At 36.8% G+C, this 22,142-nt stretch overlaps 1 protein-coding gene across 1 annotated transcript in view; it reads left to right on the top strand.

Annotated features, from left to right (window-relative positions):
• The window catches only part of LOC128663111 (uncharacterized), a 197,806-nt gene extending 193,567 nt beyond the window's left edge, over positions 1-4,239 (top strand). The window contains exon 5 of the mRNA XM_053717275.1: positions 793-4,239. Within this exon, the coding sequence (XP_053573250.1) occupies positions 793-1,247 (455 nt within the window). The 3' untranslated portion in view covers positions 1,248-4,239. The remainder of the gene's footprint in view (positions 1-792) is intronic.
• Positions 4,240-22,142: the final 17,903 nt, after the last annotated feature.

Raw genomic sequence — 22,142 nt, 5'->3', positions numbered from 1 at the left:
ACTGAACACACTTAACAAGAGAAAACATAATTTATGCTTACCTGATAAATTTATTTCTCTTGTAGTGTGTTCAGTCCACGGCCCGCCCTGTCTTTTTTGAGGCAGGTTCTAAATTTTAAATTATAACTCCAGTCACCACTGCACCCTATAGTTTCTCCTTTCTCGTCTTGTTTCGGTCGAATGACTGGATATGACATGTGAGGGGAGGAGCTATATAGCAGCTCTGCTTGGGTGATCCTGTTGGGAAGGAGAATATATCCCATAAGTAATGGATGACCCGTGGACTGAACACACTACAAGAGAAATACATTTATCAGGTAAGCATAAATTATGTTTTTTAGCAAGGTGGACATTCTGTTTAAGATCTATCTATCTTTATCTCAGCATTTCATCCTGGTAAGGCCACTCTATGGGGCCAATTTATTAATGTGCGAGTGGACATGATACGATGTAGCATATGCTGGCGGCATTTATCATTACACAAGCAGTTCTTGTGAACTGCTTGTGCAATACCGCCCGCTGCAGATTTGCGCTAGAAGGGGGTTTCAATTAGCCCAATCGTATAGGATTTGGTGGATTTCTGTCCGCGGCCTCAGAGCAGACGGACAAGTTATGGAGCAGCGGTCTTTAGACCGCTGCTTTATAACTTCTGTTTCTGGCAAGCCGGAAGGCTCACACGGAGCTTGATAATTAGGCCCCTATATGTATAAAGTAGCTTGTTTTCTTCATGTATTATAAAAAATGACATTGTGTAATAACATGCACTTTTATTTCTGCCCCTTTTATTCCTAGAAATATTTCTGTTGGATAAGAAAGATCTTTCTCCTCAAGAGCCAAGATATTCTACAATAGAGCCAATATACATTGACCTTAGCGAACTTTATCAGAATCATAAGGTGCAATTAGAAAACACAGAAACAGTAACTGTGAATCCAGATCAAGCCTATGACGTCAAAGCAAAGGAGAACTGCACTGAACCTTCCCTCCCACAGTCTCAGGAAAATAAGCATTTTACCAACATCAGTGATATACCATCTGACCTACATGGTTTGAATGTGAAGCAAGTGTGTGAGTGTCTGGAAATTCTCAACATGAAGCAGTATGTGAAGGCATTCTCTGAAGCGCTTGTGGATGGGCATATCTTGTATGAGTTGGATCGGGAGATGATGTTGTCTTGTCTGGGAATGAATGGACTTAATATTGCAAAGCTCCTGAAGTTCAGAGAGGGGTGGAGACCAAATATATAAAGCAGGGAATACATTAGCCAATATGTGTCAGCAGCATAGTATATTATCTGAATAATCATTGAAGAGCAACAGGAACTATTGCTGCTAATGTACGTGGTCTAAATTTAATATGTTTTCAGAAGAGTGTCTAGTGAGTTAAATCTCTCTAATTCTTAGGTCTTCCCGAGGTGCTCATGCACTTTGGAACATTTGGTAAAGATAGTTCATGATTTCATGAATTAGCAGCATAGGATGGCATTAGTTATTATGGAGTTGTTTTCTATCTCTACTTTATTTAAATCGTAGTGCATTTGGGTAAATTTGTTCTAAGCCAACTTTAAGTGGGTTAACGAAATGCGGAGATCTTTTATAGCGGAATTTTATTTTGTTCTCCTAATATTTTAATCTTAGTTATTCTCCATCTCTCTTTACTTTCTTCACCTTTTCACATTTACAACATGTTCATCTGTCTCACTTTATTCACTCACATTCTCCATTGCCTTCAATTTGTTTCTCAATTTCTCTTTGTTTTTCTCATAAGCATTGCCAAATCTCATTTTCATTTCTAACTCCAAAACACCTGTCTCTATGCCATCTCAAACGCTCTTTTCATTTGTCTGTCTTTCTGTCGTTCCTTGTATTCAGTATTCTCCATATCCTACCATTTTAATCTCTTTAGTTGCATTTTTTTGGTCCCTGGACTGGGTGACTATTTACAAAGTTTTGGTGGCACAGGAGATTATTAGCTATCTGAGCATAAATTCAGGTTCTATACCATGGATGGGCAAATAGTGCTTAAGGGGTGTGGTTATTATATGATTTGAGTGTAGTTATAGGTGGGGACTATGTGGACCCACTAGGGAACAAAGTAACAATGAGACAATTCTGAGCTTGTATCTCTTTTTTCTCACTGCTGATAATTTTCCTTTTATATTTCTTTTCTCTTTTCTATATATTATATAATCTATTTCCCTAATGATATTCAGCCGTCTAACTTTTGCTCATTTTATCACATCCCTGTCTTCTTCTAGACTGTTCTGATCCTAATGGCATATTCATCACTTACTCTCTCCTCGATAAGTACTGTCATTTATTTTTATCAATGATTCTGGTAGATTGCCAAATAATAAGAGGTCTTTAAAAGATTAATGGAATGGATTCATTATCTTTAATATAAATCACTTTTGCTAAAAAAAAAAAAAAAAAAAGAAATGCACTTTTAGCAAAAGTCTGACTTTTTATAAACATATAACTTTCTCTTTTTTGATACTTTTTAGAGTATTTAGGATTTGTACTGCCCTAACAAGTAAAATAATATAAAGGTAGATAAAGGCAATATAGTTTAATATCCATCCCACTGTAACTCTTTAAGCAAGTATGTAGTGAGAGAAGTATTGTCATTTTACATCAATGTTAATACATTTTATCTAGACTGGGTCATGGGACTGTCATTTAAAGGAAACATACTTTATTCCTTGTACTGTAAGGTCTTAACTGTTGTTTTATTTCTAGTACAGAGGGGGTACGGTATACTTGACCTATCTATTTAATTAATCTGAACCTAGTTTATAGTGGATTAAATTATCACATTATTTTCATCAATCATATTACATCTAGAGGGTCATGTAGACCTTATTTGAACAAAGTCTCATATAATGTATAATGGTTCTCATGTGTATGAAAAAGCATCCTCCCAGCCTTTATTACTCTAGCCTAGTGTATGTTGAGTTAAATCTGTATTTTTTTCATGTTTCAGAGCTGACCCAATTTTATTACTGAAAACCTGGTGACTAACAGGTTACACAATTGCAACTCTTAAAAAGTCACACTGTCCAAATGATGGTGCAAGTGACTCCACATTTTAAAGAGAAAATTATCCTCATAGGTTACCATATTTGTTTTTGGAGAAGAGAGCAGTTTAGGTTTATCATAACAAACATGGGATGGCACACAAACAGTTTAGAAAGCTGCCATTTTCTCATACTGATAAATAGAAAATCAACTGACATCTCAATTGAAAGATTATATTGCCCTCTTTTTAGTGAGGGTCACATGAAGTACATACTGTGATCAGAGGTATTGCAGGGTATAATAAAAAATTAAGGCTAGATTATGAGTGGCGCTCTAACTCGTGGCTTTTTGCAGGTGTCGAAAGTAGCGTGCATATTACAAGTTGAAAGTAAATGTGTTTGCTTGAGCACAATTGAATTTAATGCATGTCGGGATAGCGCAACTTCAGATCTCTGATTAACTGTTATGCTAGACAAAAACGTTAGCGGGTTAGCACCCATGGGAAAACCTTTTTTACTTTCAACTTGTAATATGTGCGCTACCCAAAGCTTACTTCTAGCGGGAGTGCTAAATAGTGTGCCACTTGTAATCTAGCCCTTCGTTAGTAATATTTAATTGTTTGAATGAAGCTTATTTAAGATTATTTACTAATATGTTATGAACGTTGATGGGTGAATTATTGTACATTTTGTCACTGATATCTTAAAATTTACTTTTTTCTTTCGATAAGGGCCTATAATCAATATTTACTAAATCCCTTATTATTTTGTGAATTGCTAGTATATTTAAATGTTTTCATTTACATAAGACACAATGTACTTATATCAAATGATAAGTATACTCTTAAATTATGGTTTTGCATTTATATAAGTGATTAGAAGTTTCAACATAAAGATAGTAATAATTTAATAATTAATGTAAGTTACTTGTAAGTTGAAAATGAGTAACCACTTAATACAACACATGAAAATTTATATTTTCTTTTGAAATGTTTATTTTAATGTACGTCATCTGGGTTACCAGTTTTTGATTTTTACAAGATGGCGACTAGAAGTCAAGTTATGGAACATTTTTTGACCCATTTTGACTCTCTTGTTAAACACATGTAAATTGCCTGATTTTATAAATGTTTTCTTAGACCTATGTTATGTTTACAGTCCTTGACAAAAGCTTCAGAAACTTTGACTTTAATAAAGGATATACTGGATAATATTCTCACAAATTCATGGTGTTTGAGTGACAAATTACTACACTACTAGATTGATAAAAAAACGCTAGGGGCTAGATTACAAGTGGAGAGCTAAATTATTGTGCCGTAGAACTATCGTCATCCCATCCTAAATCCTTTTGCCCTATGCATAAACTTGGTTGACTTAGGCCAAAATACACCCCTGAAAAGGCAATCACAATATTACCATTGTTTGTTTTACTATCTTGCTAACTTGTTGTATTGCCTAATATCTAAAGGTTAATAATTTTATGCATGTGAAATAAAATTGTAATTAATTGTACTAAAGTGACTAAGTCTAAAACACTTGTTTACCAGATGATGATGTTTATGGTCTTGTATAAATGCAACCTGAGTAGATACTATTAATGTTTATAAAGATCACTGTGTTCTCTGAGAGGGGAATGCACAAAAATCTCTGCTATATGGAATAAATAAATTACTTCCCTGGTCATCCTGTTGCTATATAAGGAATCCTCCATATTTATTTTAAAATACAGTTTCTAGACAGAGGTAATCTAAGAAGGAACTCAATTAGTGTGTGGGCAGCACTCAAAGCAGTACTAGGAAAAGCTTTTATTAATATATGCTTGAAAGCCAGAAAGCACAGCACAAAAACATTAACAATTAGACATCATCAACCATTAACCGTTTAGAATCTGAGCCTTAAATAACTCAATAAGCCTTATACGAGCCCATTCTAATGTTTCATGCAGAGATGAGGCTATATATCATGGTAGTAGAGTTTTAAGCAACTTTACTATAGGCTAGATTACACGTGGCATGCTATCATTAGCTTGAGCGCAATATATATATATATATATATATATATATATATATATATATATATATATATATATATATATATATAGTTAATTGCAGGTGTATGCACTCTCACCATCTGTCACCAAACGCCAGGGTGCTATAAGAATATTTCAATAGTTTCAAACAGAATAAGCACTCTCTGGACTTCAGCTGTCTGTGAAATATTCAATTTTATTTGTGACGTTTTGGGACACAAAACAGTCCCTTCCTCTGACAAACAACAATACAAAATGGCAAACTTATAAAGGTAAGTAAAACCCTCCCCTGTGTTGTGAGCCAATCAGTGCAATCTGTGTATTAAGTCAGGAGAAACAAGCCTCCTGATAGGATAAAAACTAAGGTCAAACTAACCTGATAGGATGAAAACATGTGTAGTTACATATACCATGAGTGAAAGGGAACAGAAATTAATAAAAAGTATATGAAATGTGTAAAAAAGACAACCTCCTTGGTCAGCAAGTGATAAACTACATTATAACAACATCCATGGGTGTAAACAAAAATATAGTATAAGGCTCGTGTGACATAAAATAGCAAAACTAAAGTAACCAATGGTATTTGTTAACACAAAACATACTACCAGATCAACCAATCCAACAGGCTGTCTGGTGAGTTGTAAGATGAGTCATAGTTTCAACAACTCCACCTCCCTAATCACAGTGCCTGTCAGTATCACGATCAGTAAATAAGTCAGTATGTCCAAATGAATGCACTCACCAATCCAGGCTGTGTAGTACCGGGGTGCTGTGTAGCAAATCAAAAAGCAATCTTGAAATCCATTCATCCAGAACAGAACACTGCACTCACCGGATTTGGTTAACTCCACCCATATATATACCCATAGTGCTCATGATTCACAGAACTAGGGCTAATCAAAAAGGATCTTTAACACCTGTCAACAATCCTCCTAGAATAACGTCATATCCTATCTCTGACGATTTATTCACAATATACATCTATCTGTATGATCCCAATCTTATATATAATAACTTGGATCCTAATGAACAAGCCCTAATTCTATTACTGTCTAAAACATAAAACCATAATGTTCAGTCTATGTGCATACATGTTGTGTATGCTACATGATAGGCAGCAGGGAGAGCAACACGCCCCCAAATAGCACATGGCTACTTATGCAGACAAATCCGCATTCACTACTTGACTTCTACGTCACGCTCATCATCATGGTCACGCCCACCTGCATATACATGTATAACTGAACACAGCCCATTATGGGCGTCATCCTAAGCTGTCAGAATCAATAGTTAAAAAACGCTAGACAGAAAAGGCATTGCGCATCTGTTACTGCGCAAGTCAAGGAGTATGGTAGAGACCATGGCTTATACATTCATATCCAACGTATTCATAGTCCGGTCAAATTTCTTCTAAACAGAGGGGCGTTTGGGGAAGATGTTTTAACTTTGTACTAATAAAAGGATTTTTTATTCTAATCAAATTCGGTGAGTGCAGTGTTCTGTTCTGGATGAATGGACTTCAAGATTGCTGTTTGATTTGCTACACAGCACCCCGGTACTAGGGATGGGCGAATGTTTCTAAAAATTCGAAATTTAAAACGAATTTTGATACATTCATTTGTTCGAATCGAATTTCAAATGTTTATATAACATTCTATTTTTTAATTTTCGTTTTTGAATTTTTTAATAAAATTCGAAAATATTTGTTCGAATAATAGAATGTTTAGCTATCTATTCATTCAATTTCGAAATGTAATATTCAAATTTGAATGTTACATTTGAATTCAAAATAGTATTTCTAGTCTAATACTGTGTTTTTTAATGTAATATTCGAATTTGAATGTGATATTCGATTCGGATGTGACATTCAAATTTGAAATAGTATTTCTAGTCTAATACTGTGTTTTATAAATGTAATATTCAAATTCGAATGTGATATTTTAATTTGAAATAGTGTTTCTAGTCTACAATTGTGTTTTATAAATGTAATATTTGAATTTGAAAGTGACATTCGAATTCGAATGTGACATTCGAAAACTGTAAATAACATTCGAAAATCGAATTTTTAAGAATATTCGATCTTATCAACATTCTATTATGTAAATCGAATTTCTACAATAACATTCGTTCTAACATTCGAATTCGAATATAAACACATTCGCCCATCCCTACCCGGTACTACACAGCCTGGATAGGTGAGTGCATTCATTTGGACATTGCTGTATATACATTTTTTGAATTGCACCCCACGAATTTAAAATATGGACATTTATTGTCTTTATGAGTATAACAGGATTTTGAAATATTAAGTGGATTTATTAATCACTATATTACCTTTATCTTTATGTGCTTTGATTTTACTGAAGACAGAAGTGGCTGATTGCTATTGTATCATTAATGTTGGTTTGGGCCCTATAAGAAAAGTATCTGTTAATTACCTGACATATATCTGTGGGACTATTTAAAGTGAATCAACATGGAGATGTCAGCTGCCTGCAAGTGACTATAACAGATTATGATGACTCTGTTAATAAAGATTAATTTATATTCTCAGAGGAGGATGCCGAATGTATACAGGGAGTGCAGAATTATTAGGCAAGTTGTATTTTTGAGGATTAATTTTATTATTGAACAACACCCATGTTCTCAATGAACCCAAAAAACTCATTAATATCAAAGCTGAATAGTTTTAGAAGTAGTTTTTAGTTTGTTTTTAGTTATAGCTATTTTAGGAGGATATCTGTGTGTGCAGGTGACTATTACTGTGCATAATTATTAGGCAACTTAACAAAAAACAAATATATACCCATTTCAATTATTTATTTTTACCAGTGAAACCAATATAACATCTCAACATTCACAAATATACATTTCTGACATTCAAAAACAAAACAAAAACAAATAAGTGACCAATATAGCCACCTTTCTTTGCAAGGACACTCAAAAGCCTGCCATCCATGGATTCTGTCAGTGTTTTGATCTGTTCACCATCAACATTGCGTGCAGCAGAAACCACAGCCTCCCAGACACTGTTCAGAGAGGTGTACTGTTTTCCCTCCTTGTAAATCTCACATTTGATGATGGACCACAGGTTCTCAATGGGGTTCAGATTAGGTGAACAAGGAGGCCATGTCATTAGATTTTCTTCTTTTATACCCTTTCTTGCCAGCCACGCTGTGGAGTACTTGGACGCGTGTGATGGAGCATTGTCCTGCATGAAAATCATGTTTTTCTTGAAGGATGCAGACTTCTTCCTGTACCACTGCTTGAAGAAGGTGTCTTCCAGAAACTGCAGTAGGACTGGGAGTTGAGCTTGACTCCATCCTCAACCTGAAAAGGCCCCACAAGCTCATCTTTGATGATACCAGCCCAAACCAGTACTCCACCTCCACCTTGCTGGCGTCTGAGTCGGACTGGAGCTCTCTGCCCTTTACCAATCCAGCCACGGGCCCATCCATCTGGCCCATCAAGACTCACTCTCATTTCATCAGTCCATAAAACCTTAGAAAAATCAGTCTTGAGATATTTCTTGGCCCAGTCTTGACGTTTCAGCTTGTGTGTCTTGTTCAGTGGTGGTCGTCTTTCAGCCTTTCTTACCTTGGCCATGTCTCTGAGTATTGCACACCTTGTGCTTTTGGGCACTCCAGTGATGTTGCAGCTCTGAAATATGGCCAAACTGGTGGCAAGTGGCATCTTGGCAGCTGCACGCTTGAATTTTCTCAGTTCATGGGCAGTTATTTTGCGCCTTGGTTTTTCCACACGCTTCTTGCGACCCTGTTGACTATTTTGAATGAAACGCTTGATTGTTCGATGATCACATTTCAGAAGCTTTGCAATTTTAAGAGTGCTGCATCCCTCTGCAAGATATCTCACTATTTTTGACTTTTCTGAGCCTGTCAAGTCCTTCTTTTGACCCATTTTGCCAAAGGAAAGGAAGTTGCCTAATAATTATGCACACCTGATATAGGGTGTTGATGTCATTAGACCACACCCCTTCTCATTACAGAGATGCACATCACCTAATATGCTTAATTGGTAGTAGGCTTTCAAGCCTATACAGCTTAGAGTCAGACAACATATTTAAAATATGGACATTTATTGTCTTTATGAGTATAACAGGATTTTGAAATATTAAGTGGATTTATTAATCACTATATTACCTTTATCTTTATGTGCTTTGATTTTACTGAAGACAGAAGTGGCTGATTGCTATTGTATCATTAATGTTGGTTTGGGCCCTATAAGAAAAGTATCTGTTAATTACCTGACATATATCTGTGGGACTATTTAAAGTGAATCAACATGGAGATGTCAGCTGCCTGCAAGTGACTATAACAGATTATGATGACTCTGTTAATAAAGATTAATTTATATTCTCAGAGGAGGATGCCGAATGTATACAGGGAGTGCAGAATTATTAGGCAAGTTGTATTTTTGAGGATTAATTTTATTATTGAACAACACCCATGTTCTCAATGAACCCAAAAAACTCATTAATATCAAAGCTGAATAGTTTTAGAAGTAGTTTTTAGTTTGTTTTTAGTTATAGCTATTTTAGGAGGATATCTGTGTGTGCAGGTGACTATTACTGTGCATAATTATTAGGCAACTTAACAAAAAACAAATATATACCCATTTCAATTATTTATTTTTACCAGTGAAACCAATATAACATCTCAACATTCACAAATATACATTTCTGACATTCAAAAACAAAACAAAAACAAATAAGTGACCAATATAGCCACCTTTCTTTGCAAGGACACTCAAAAGCCTGCCATCCATGGATTCTGTCAGTGTTTTGATCTGTTCACCATCAACATTGCGTGCAGCAGAAACCACAGCCTCCCAGACACTGTTCAGAGAGGTGTACTGTTTTCCCTCCTTGTAAATCTCACATTTGATGATGGACCACAGGTTCTCAATGGGGTTCAGATTAGGTGAACAAGGAGGCCATGTCATTAGATTTTCTTCTTTTATACCCTTTCTTGCCAGCCACGCTGTGGAGTACTTGGACGCGTGTGATGGAGCATTGTCCTGCATGAAAATCATGTTTTTCTTGAAGGATGCAGACTTCTTCCTGTACCACTGCTTGAAGAAGGTGTCTTCCAGAAACTGCAGTAGGACTGGGAGTTGAGCTTGACTCCATCCTCAACCTGAAAAGGCCCCACAAGCTCATCTTTGATGATACCAGCCCAAACCAGTACTCCACCTCCACCTTGCTGGCGTCTGAGTCGGACTGGAGCTCTCTGCCCTTTACCAATCCAGCCACGGGCCCATCCATCTGGCCCATCAAGACTCACTCTCATTTCATCAGTCCATAAAACCTTAGAAAAATCAGTCTTGAGATATTTCTTGGCCCAGTCTTGACGTTTCAGCTTGTGTGTCTTGTTCAGTGGTGGTCGTCTTTCAGCCTTTCTTACCTTGGCCATGTCTCTGAGTATTGCACACCTTGTGCTTTTGGGCACTCCAGTGATGTTGCAGCTCTGAAATATGGCCAAACTGGTGGCAAGTGGCATCTTGGCAGCTGCACGCTTGAATTTTCTCAGTTCATGGGCAGTTATTTTGCGCCTTGGTTTTTCCACACGCTTCTTGCGACCCTGTTGACTATTTTGAATGAAACGCTTGATTGTTCGATGATCACATTTCAGAAGCTTTGCAATTTTAAGAGTGCTGCATCCCTCTGCAAGATATCTCACTATTTTTGACTTTTCTGAGCCTGTCAAGTCCTTCTTTTGACCCATTTTGCCAAAGGAAAGGAAGTTGCCTAATAATTATGCACACCTGATATAGGGTGTTGATGTCATTAGACCACACCCCTTCTCATTACAGAGATGCACATCACCTAATATGCTTAATTGGTAGTAGGCTTTCAAGCCTATACAGCTTAGAGTCAGACAACATATTTAAAATATGGACATTTATTGTCTTTATGAGTATAACAGGATTTTGAAATATTAAGTGGATTTATTAATCACTATATTACCTTTATCTTTATGTGCTTTGATTTTACTGAAGACAGAAGTGGCTGATTGCTATTGTATCATTAATGTTGGTTTGGGCCCTATAAGAAAAGTATCTGTTAATTACCTGACATATATCTGTGGGACTATTTAAAGTGAATCAACATGGAGATGTCAGCTGCCTGCAAGTGACTATAACAGATTATGATGACTCTGTTAATAAAGATTAATTTATATTCTCAGAGGAGGATGCCGAATGTATACAGGGAGTGCAGAATTATTAGGCAAGTTGTATTTTTGAGGATTAATTTTATTATTGAACAACACCCATGTTCTCAATGAACCCAAAAAACTCATTAATATCAAAGCTGAATAGTTTTAGAAGTAGTTTTTAGTTTGTTTTTAGTTATAGCTATTTTAGGAGGATATCTGTGTGTGCAGGTGACTATTACTGTGCATAATTATTAGGCAACTTAACAAAAAACAAATATATACCCATTTCAATTATTTATTTTTACCAGTGAAACCAATATAACATCTCAACATTCACAAATATACATTTCTGACATTCAAAAACAAAACAAAAACAAATAAGTGACCAATATAGCCACCTTTCTTTGCAAGGACACTCAAAAGCCTGCCATCCATGGATTCTGTCAGTGTTTTGATCTGTTCACCATCAACATTGCGTGCAGCAGAAACCACAGCCTCCCAGACACTGTTCAGAGAGGTGTACTGTTTTCCCTCCTTGTAAATCTCACATTTGATGATGGACCACAGGTTCTCAATGGGGTTCAGATTAGGTGAACAAGGAGGCCATGTCATTAGATTTTCTTCTTTTATACCCTTTCTTGCCAGCCACGCTGTGGAGTACTTGGACGCGTGTGATGGAGCATTGTCCTGCATGAAAATCATGTTTTTCTTGAAGGATGCAGACTTCTTCCTGTACCACTGCTTGAAGAAGGTGTCTTCCAGAAACTGCAGTAGGACTGGGAGTTGAGCTTGACTCCATCCTCAACCTGAAAAGGCCCCACAAGCTCATCTTTGATGATACCAGCCCAAACCAGTACTCCACCTCCACCTTGCTGGCGTCTGAGTCGGACTGGAGCTCTCTGCCCTTTACCAATCCAGCCACGGGCCCATCCATCTGGCCCATCAAGACTCACTCTCATTTCATCAGTCCATAAAACCTTAGAAAAATCAGTCTTGAGATATTTCTTGGCCCAGTCTTGACGTTTCAGCTTGTGTGTCTTGTTCAGTGGTGGTCGTCTTTCAGCCTTTCTTACCTTGGCCATGTCTCTGAGTATTGCACACCTTGTGCTTTTGGGCACTCCAGTGATGTTGCAGCTCTGAAATATGGCCAAACTGGTGGCAAGTGGCATCTTGGCAGCTGCACGCTTGAATTTTCTCAGTTCATGGGCAGTTATTTTGCGCCTTGGTTTTTCCACACGCTTCTTGCGACCCTGTTGACTATTTTGAATGAAACGCTTGATTGTTCGATGATCACATTTCAGAAGCTTTGCAATTTTAAGAGTGCTGCATCCCTCTGCAAGATATCTCACTATTTTTGACTTTTCTGAGCCTGTCAAGTCCTTCTTTTGACCCATTTTGCCAAAGGAAAGGAAGTTGCCTAATAATTATGCACACCTGATATAGGGTGTTGATGTCATTAGACCACACCCCTTCTCATTACAGAGATGCACATCACCTAATATGCTTAATTGGTAGTAGGCTTTCAAGCCTATACAGCTTAGAGTCAGACAACATATTTAAAATATGGACATTTATTGTCTTTATGAGTATAACAGGATTTTGAAATATTAAGTGGATTTATTAATCACTATATTACCTTTATCTTTATGTGCTTTGATTTTACTGAAGACAGAAGTGGCTGATTGCTATTGTATCATTAATGTTGGTTTGGGCCCTATAAGAAAAGTATCTGTTAATTACCTGACATATATCTGTGGGACTATTTAAAGTGAATCAACATGGAGATGTCAGCTGCCTGCAAGTGACTATAACAGATTATGATGACTCTGTTAATAAAGATTAATTTATATTCTCAGAGGAGGATGCCGAATGTATACAGGGAGTGCAGAATTATTAGGCAAGTTGTATTTTTGAGGATTAATTTTATTATTGAACAACACCCATGTTCTCAATGAACCCAAAAAACTCATTAATATCAAAGCTGAATAGTTTTAGAAGTAGTTTTTAGTTTGTTTTTAGTTATAGCTATTTTAGGAGGATATCTGTGTGTGCAGGTGACTATTACTGTGCATAATTATTAGGCAACTTAACAAAAAACAAATATATACCCATTTCAATTATTTATTTTTACCAGTGAAACCAATATAACATCTCAACATTCACAAATATACATTTCTGACATTCAAAAACAAAACAAAAACAAATAAGTGACCAATATAGCCACCTTTCTTTGCAAGGACACTCAAAAGCCTGCCATCCATGGATTCTGTCAGTGTTTTGATCTGTTCACCATCAACATTGCGTGCAGCAGAAACCACAGCCTCCCAGACACTGTTCAGAGAGGTGTACTGTTTTCCCTCCTTGTAAATCTCACATTTGATGATGGACCACAGGTTCTCAATGGGGTTCAGATTAGGTGAACAAGGAGGCCATGTCATTAGATTTTCTTCTTTTATACCCTTTCTTGCCAGCCACGCTGTGGAGTACTTGGACGCGTGTGATGGAGCATTGTCCTGCATGAAAATCATGTTTTTCTTGAAGGATGCAGACTTCTTCCTGTACTACTGCTTGAAGAAGGTGTCTTCCAGAAACTGCAGTAGGACTGGGAGTTGAGCTTGACTCCATCCTCAACCTGAAAAGGCCCCACAAGCTCATCTTTGATGATACCAGCCCAAACCAGTACTCCACCTCCACCTTGCTGGCGTCTGAGTCGGACTGGAGCTCTCTGCCCTTTACCAATCCAGCCACGGGCCCATCCATCTGGCCCATCAAGACTCACTCTCATTTCATCAGTCCATAAAACCTTAGAAAAATCAGTCTTGAGATATTTCTTGGCCCAGTCTTGACGTTTCAGCTTGTGTGTCTTGTTCAGTGGTGGTCGTCTTTCAGCCTTTCTTACCTTGGCCATGTCTCTGAGTATTGCACACCTTGTGCTTTTGGGCACTCCAGTGATGTTGCAGCTCTGAAATATGGCCAAACTGGTGGCAAGTGGCATCTTGGCAGCTGCACGCTTGAATTTTCTCAGTTCATGGGCAGTTATTTTGCGCCTTGGTTTTTCCACACGCTTCTTGCGACCCTGTTGACTATTTTGAATGAAACGCTTGATTGTTCGATGATCACATTTCAGAAGCTTTGCAATTTTAAGAGTGCTGCATCCCTCTGCAAGATATCTCACTATTTTTGACTTTTCTGAGCCTGTCAAGTCCTTCTTTTGACCCATTTTGCCAAAGGAAAGGAAGTTGCCTAATAATTATGCACACCTGATATAGGGTGTTGATGTCATTAGACCACACCCCTTCTCATTACAGAGATGCACATCACCTAATATGCTTAATTGGTAGTAGGCTTTCAAGCCTATACAGCTTAGAGTCAGACAACATGCATAAAGAGGATGATGTGGTCAAAATACTAATTTGAATAATAATTCTGCACTCCCTGTACGTGTGGTGGTTGACCTTCATGAGCTGAGAGGGAACTTACCCTTAGATGTGTATCACAAACTATTAAATTTACAAAAGAGAGAGCTGGACCACCATTTACATTCAGTTTACCTATCAAATTATCATAGAAATAAGCAGATCCCTGGGGTTTCTGGATTAAGAATGTTCCCACGATAGGTAGAACTAATCCTGATTTTTGTAGGAAATGGTGCTCAATATTAAATAAATGTTCCTATGATCTCTTCCTCCTAGTAATTGAAGAAACTAACAGGTTATGTATACTAGTTAAGAAAGAGATTGAGCAAGTGAAACAGAATAGTTATCATATTATAACTGAGGACAGCAGTAAAAACTGGGTCAATAAGCTAGAGATACAAGTGGCCAAATATAAAAATGATCTTTTAAATTTTAAGAACAGTAAACTAGTTACCGTAGAGACAGACTATCATGAAAAACTATTATACAAATGGCTATATGGCAAGGAAGACACACAATACCAATTTAGACTTAGAAGGCAATTTAGAGGTAGAAAAAACTTTCATACAGTTGATAGCAGTGGTGGTGAGACATCTGAGAGAGAGAATATTAGTCAAACAGATAATTCTAATACAAGTGGCCCTTTAGGAGGGATAACCACGCGGTCAGCAGCCAAACCCCCTCCTATGTCAATGGCAATAAAAAGTGGCGGAGGAGGTATATCAGAAGGGGAGGTTTCAAAGAAAAAAACTCCCAAACGCAAAAAAATATTGTATATAATCTAAGCGATCATGTATTAACTGAGGGTGAAATGAGGGCTCTCAACAAGGGTTTGTCCTTTGTCCCCACTCCCAAAATTTATACATTTAAAGCAAATGTAGATATTAACAAACTACAAAGACAACTTAAATTAAGGGATTTTTTTCATGACAAGGTACAGACAACTGTGGGCACCTACAGATCACCTTCCAACTTTGAACACCCCAATACTCATCCCTCATTACGTAGTTTCATTAGGGTATTGCCCAGTGACTGTGAGCAAGCACGGATTGAAACACACTTTTCTAATTTGGACAAAGAGGAGAGACTAGCCTTACAGAGTCTTAAGGATGATAAAACTATCATCATACAGGCTGCTGATAAGGGTGGCTCTATAGTTATCCAGAACTACCATGACTATAGAAAAGAAGCATATAGACAATTGGCGGATGCCACAGTATATAGTAAGTTGAGAGGCAATCCGACTAGTATCTTCCAGAAAACACTAAAAGTGATTCTTGATTGTGGCTTAGAAGCAGGGGCTATCAATGAGAAAGAATATGAGTACAAGAATGTACGTACCAGTATTGTATTTACTGCCAAAAATACATAAGTCACTTGCGAATCCTCCTGGCAGACATATTGTGTCTGCCAGATGATCTCTCTGCTCCCGTGTGGCTGAATACATTGATTACCACCTCCAGCCAGTGGTTAAGGAATCATTTTCTTTTCTTCTTGATTCTGCCACTCTGATCAGATGTTTATTGAATGTCACATGGCTTGAACATGATGACCTATTGGTCACGATGGATGTTGACAGCCTGTATATGGTCATTCCTCATGTGGAGGGTATACAGGCTGTCAGATCCATCTTGAATACTTTGTTGGCATATGCGGGTCCACCCATTGAATTTTTGTTGGAATTATTAACTTTTGTTTAGAAAATAATTATTTCAAATTTGAACTTGATTTTTCAGATAGCAGGAACCGCAATGGGTTCCAATATGGCACCCACATATGCCAACTTATTTATGCTGTGGTACAAAACCTATGCCATGAAGATGTTAACTGTTCCCTAGAACAAGTTCTACGTCAGATACATTGATGACGTGTTCTTGGTCTGGAGGGGAACAACAGATTCCCTTACTACTTGGATAGATATGTTAAATAATATCAACTCTCCCATTAGGTTCAAGTTTGAGTTTGATAGGGTTAAAATACCTAAATAAAAAAAAAGTGATAACTAGGACATATTCAGGATCAAACAAGAAGGCAAATGTACGTTTCTCTCATTCAGAGAGGGATTGCCTGGTATTTCAGGGCTGGACTGATATGCTACAGGAAAATTCTTCTCTGTGAAAGGCACATGTTTAGCAAAAAGAGGCTGCTTCTTGGGTGGTAACTAGCCATAGAACAAGCTATTATGCTATTGTTTGTTCCCAGGTTGAGTGCTTCTCTCTTTTTATTTTTGCAAAATGGTTAAAATACCTTTCTTGGATTTAAATATTATTAAACACGAGGTTAATGAGAACATGGTTTTCACCACAACACTATACACTAAGCCCACAGACATAACCTTTTTATTAACTGCACACAGTTTTCATCAAGTGTCATTTCCTCTCAGCTCATGATTATGGCACATAACAACACATTGGATGAAACTAAGAAGAAACAAGAAGATGAGATGATGACCAAATTAAAACAAAGGGGCTACAGTTCCAGAGACATACATAGTGCCCATAACCAACTAACTGATAAAGCTCAAATGACACTCTTGTACAGAACAAAACCCGAGAAAATAAGGATGGAGAGATTAAATTTTATAACAACTTCCTCACCTTTATACAGGGTGATGGAACAGTCCATTAAGAAGAATGGGAACATAGTTCAATCTGACAAAGCGTTACCATTCAATGCAATGATGCAATGGATGCAATGAGAGTGGTCTACAAGAAAGCACAGAATCTAAGGGACTTGCTAGTACACAATGATCCTGTGATGTGTTACCAAAAAGGTACCTGGTTGGATGGGAAAAAAACTGGGATGCTATAAACGTGGAGATAGTACCACCTGCAATAGCATGCTCACTGGACCAACTTTTCATCATCCCCATACTGGTAAGAAGTATAAGATACATCATAGATTATCATGTACGAGTAATTTTGTCATATACACATTATCCTGTCCATGTTCTCTGGTTTATGTGGGTAAGACCTCAACCGCGTTCAGAGAGAGAATGACAAACTCGTTGTTGATCAGCTGGTGGCACGACATTTTGTGCATGCAGGACATACGGTGGCTAGCATCAGAACCATGCTGATTGATTGGGCAAATAATAAATCAGCATGGTTCTGATGCTAGCCACCGTATGTCCTGCATGCACAAAATGTCGTGCCACCGGCTGATCAACAACGAGTTTGTCATTCTCTCTCTGAACGCGTTAAAGAGAGTAGGAGATAGGCATAAGAAATTGTTACAAACCGAAGCACAGTGGATACATCGATTGGATATAGTTACCCCCAAAGGACTAAATACACAGCTGGATTACAGTGCATTCTTGGGTGATTGACACTTCTATGACTGGTTGGTCTAGGTTGTTTATATATTATCCACAGGGATGATCTATCTGAGTATTCCATTTTAAATTTGGGACTGTGTCATTTTCATATATATATATATATATATATATATATATATATATATATATATATATATATATATATGAAAGAATGAAGTTTGGAAAAGCGCACAAGAAAGTACACCTAGTGAAGCCTGTTTACAACAAAGAATTCACTTAACAAAAGTATAATTAACCACTCACGTGATTTAACCTCATCCAGTATGAGGTATAGATAAGACACTTTTGTTATAGTTGATGTCTCCTTCCGCTCTCCTTATATTTTCTCCCCACTGTGGTCCTTCTGTTCCTCTCCAGCTGGTTGACAGACTGTATATCCCCAGACGTGGAGATAAATGAATTTAAAGGGTTAATCCACTTTATAATTCCAGGGGCTTATAAGGGCAGTGATTTTTCAGGCTTTGTATATATATATATATATATATATATATATATATATATATATATATATATATATATATATATATATATATATATATAAAATCGAACACATTTTATTCAAGTCCAGATAAAAATATATGTACATATACAATTACAAAAACGGTTTAAAAGGTTAAAGCCACAGACAATGGCCATTCAGATTAAGCAGCACGAACGGATTAAACTGGCATATGTAATAATATACGTAATGTTGTTCCGTTATTTTGCTGCTGTTAAATATATTGTTAGAAGCAATGTATACAACGTGTGCTAGTAACTCCAGATCACACAATCTAGTATGTAATACTGGCTACTATATTGCACCGGTTCAGCAGTGAATCAAGCTGTGCGTGTGGCGGGGGGCGGAGCCTGATGCATTTCGCAACACCATTGGTTGCTTCATCAGAGGTAGGGGCCGCCCCCCTCCTGACTGATCTATATAGCGTGTCAGTGCTCATTTCAATTAGACTGGTGCCGTGTCTGCCATATTTGTTACTGGCAAATGCCCTTCCCTGCCATTTAAAGAAACTCTTTTTATGAATGAACTATTCATTCATTATTCGTGAAGCATTTTCTCAAAAATATTTGCAAGCTGCTTATTACACTGCTTTGTCATAAAATTCTCCATTTAAAACTGCACTTATTTGAAACTATATAAAAATATAAATATACAGCAACAGTTATAAGAACCGTTCCTGTTTACAATAATAAAAGATTTTTTGCCTACAAATCTTCGGTGTATTATTTCAATCATATATCACATGCTTATATATAAAAAAGTATCTAAGATGAGGAGGATAAAAAAAGGGGATATAAAACAATGCATATTTTAGTAAACTCTTACTGGACAACTCTTTATCTATGTGTTTAATTATTGATTAAACTTTTTTTAAAAGAAAAAGTAAAAGAATTTGTGGCTAGTGATTACAGAGTATTGTTTTTCTTTCTTATCTGACATTCTAAAACTATTTAGGGTTAGTTAATAGTTATAGATAAAGATGACTTCCAATTTTTGGTGACCCTAGATGCATTCATGTTTTATATGTATATACCTATACATCTATATATACATATATACATATTATTTGCAGTAAAACATACATATATAATGTGACTCTATGTGCTTATTTCTAAAAATACACAGGTGCTAGAGGAATGCTGCTAACTCTATATCTTTATTTAGACCATTTTGGCTCTAAGGTGTTTAGCGTGTAAATCCAAAAGGTTTCCCTTTTTCTGAGCTCTAGCAGTCTACTACCCCATCTACTGCCTGTATTAACCTGTTCTATTGCTTTTATATAGAATTCATTTTTATTTTTGTTATGGACCTGACAAAAGTGTTGGATAAGAGGTGTTTTTAGAGTGCCTGTCTCAATGTTTTTAATGTGTTCCAAACACCTGGTTTTTAGGTTTCTTTTGGTGCGCCCTATGTACCTCAGTGGATTTCTGCAGGTACACTCTAGCATGTACACAACATAATCCGACTTGCAATTAAGCAGTTTTTCAATTGGAAATTTTTCAGACTCCTCTGTTTTAATTGCAAATTTATTATATTGTTTTTAATTATGTGTGTGCTCGCAGCAGACACAATTTTTTCTAAAGCATTTATGAAATCCATTTAGTGCCATTGTTGTTTTATTTCTTTGAACTTTATTTTTCTTCTTATTTCTAATAACACTAGGGGCCAGAATAGACTTCAAATTTTGGTTCTTTTTATAGATCACATCAGGAGTATTAAGTTAAGGTTAAGTTAAGGTTATCAAGAGAAAGTTTTGGATACACGTGAATGGAGATAACTAGCAAACCAAGAACCAAAAATGGCTATATATTATTACTTGCCCAAAATTCATAAAAGCCTAGATAAACCACCAGGCAGACCAATAATTTCGGGCATAGACTCCCTCATATCAAGACTATCGGAGTGGGTAGACGTGTTTTTGAAGCCAATGGTATTTAGAACTGAGATCATATCTCAGAGATACACCACACTTGTTACAAATTATAGAAGGTATTGAATGGAAGGCAACCTATAAGTGGAATACAGACAAAGCAAGCGGTGCTTACCCCCCGGCAGTGTGTAGGACGGCTTTCTTCAGCGATCGATCCAGCGCGTCTTCAGCGTGTGCACTGTTCCCATTCCTACGGATGCAGACAGGAGTCAGATCCAGACGTCCCAGTCCGATGACATCAGAGAGATACTGAAATGAACTGAAGAGTATCCAGCTAACCATCCGAAAATATATCCAACTTAGAAGATGAAGGTAAGATGCAAAAGGGTTTATTTCAAAGGTACATGCAGTGCTTAAAAACAAGTGGGCATACAGAAAATAAGCACCAAACGGAACAAGTACGAGTGGTTACAGAACAGTAACAAACATACGCGTTTCGTGAGGGACTTCCTCACTTGTTCACTGCTTAAACTGACTACTAGCCTGTAAGCCTATATAGAGGGGAATCATGATAAATTAAGCACCTGTGTAACATTAGAAACTTAACTAAATTTTAACCCCTCATGTACAGGCTGCAAATGACAGAATTAATACAGGAATGTAGTATGTTTAAAGTGCATTACAATGGAAATATATTTACACAGTCTACAGTAGAGATATAATATAAATATTATATACTATAAAAAACACATTTTATGTTTAAAGAAGGGGGATACCCCTAATCCATACACAATATACTTCAATAGGGATGAAATAATATACAATACACTGACTCATTATTTAAAGGAACAGGATAAGATGTATTATACAAACAAGTTAACATCTGCCTCAATATTTAAGCCAAATGGTACCCTGGAATTCATATTGAAAATCCATCTGACCTCTTTTTTACTCAGCTGATATTACCGGTCCCGCCCTCTTTTAGAGAAAGGGACATGGTCAACAGCCTGAAAAAAAGCTAGGGAGGAATCTCCCTGATGTTCAAATTTAAAATGTGAGGCCACTGAGGTAAATATATCAGGGTCATTTATGTCCCTAATATGCTCTAATACCCTGTCTCTCAACCTTCTTTTAGTTTTACCTAAGTATTGAATGTGGCAGCTTTTACATGTCATGAGGTACACCATATGTGTTGAATTACAGTTTAGGTTATATCTAATTGTGTATTGTTTCCCTGTACTCTGTGATTGGAAAATATTTCCTTCTGTGATATGATCACAGGTTATACACCTGGTACCTCTACATTTAAAAGAGCCAGATCTAGTTGGTAACCAAGTATCTTTTATTACTTCTGGCAAAAAAGAAGGGGATGCATAATTTTGAATACTTTTTGCCTTTCTAGATACGAATTTAACCCCACAAGTAATAACTTTCTCTAAAATAGGGTCAGTCTGCAAAATTGGAAGGCTTTCTCGCACAATGTCACAAATCTTTTTGTACTCTAGACTATAGGGTGTTCTGAAAACAACTTTATTTAACGTGCTTTGCTTACTAAGAGACCTATTTCTTCCCTTTTAGTGGCATGCTGTCTACAACTTGTTTAGTGTTTAACAATAATTGATTATTATAACCCCTATCCTGAAGTCTATTGCACAAATCCTCACTCTGTTTTTTGTACAGGGTTTCATTAGAGCAAATTCTCTTTGACCTAATGAATTGACCCTTCGGAATAGCCTTGAGTACATGTTGTGGGTGACAGGATTTATAATTAAGAATGGTATTGCCACTTGTCGGTTTCC

Source organism: Bombina bombina, chromosome 6 (genome assembly GCF_027579735.1).
Source record: "Bombina bombina isolate aBomBom1 chromosome 6, aBomBom1.pri, whole genome shotgun sequence".
In the NCBI taxonomy this organism is placed as follows: Eukaryota; Metazoa; Chordata; class Amphibia; order Anura; family Bombinatoridae; genus Bombina; species Bombina bombina.
Note: the sequence above shows the minus strand (reverse complement) of the source record. Positions and strands in the feature narration are given on the sequence as shown.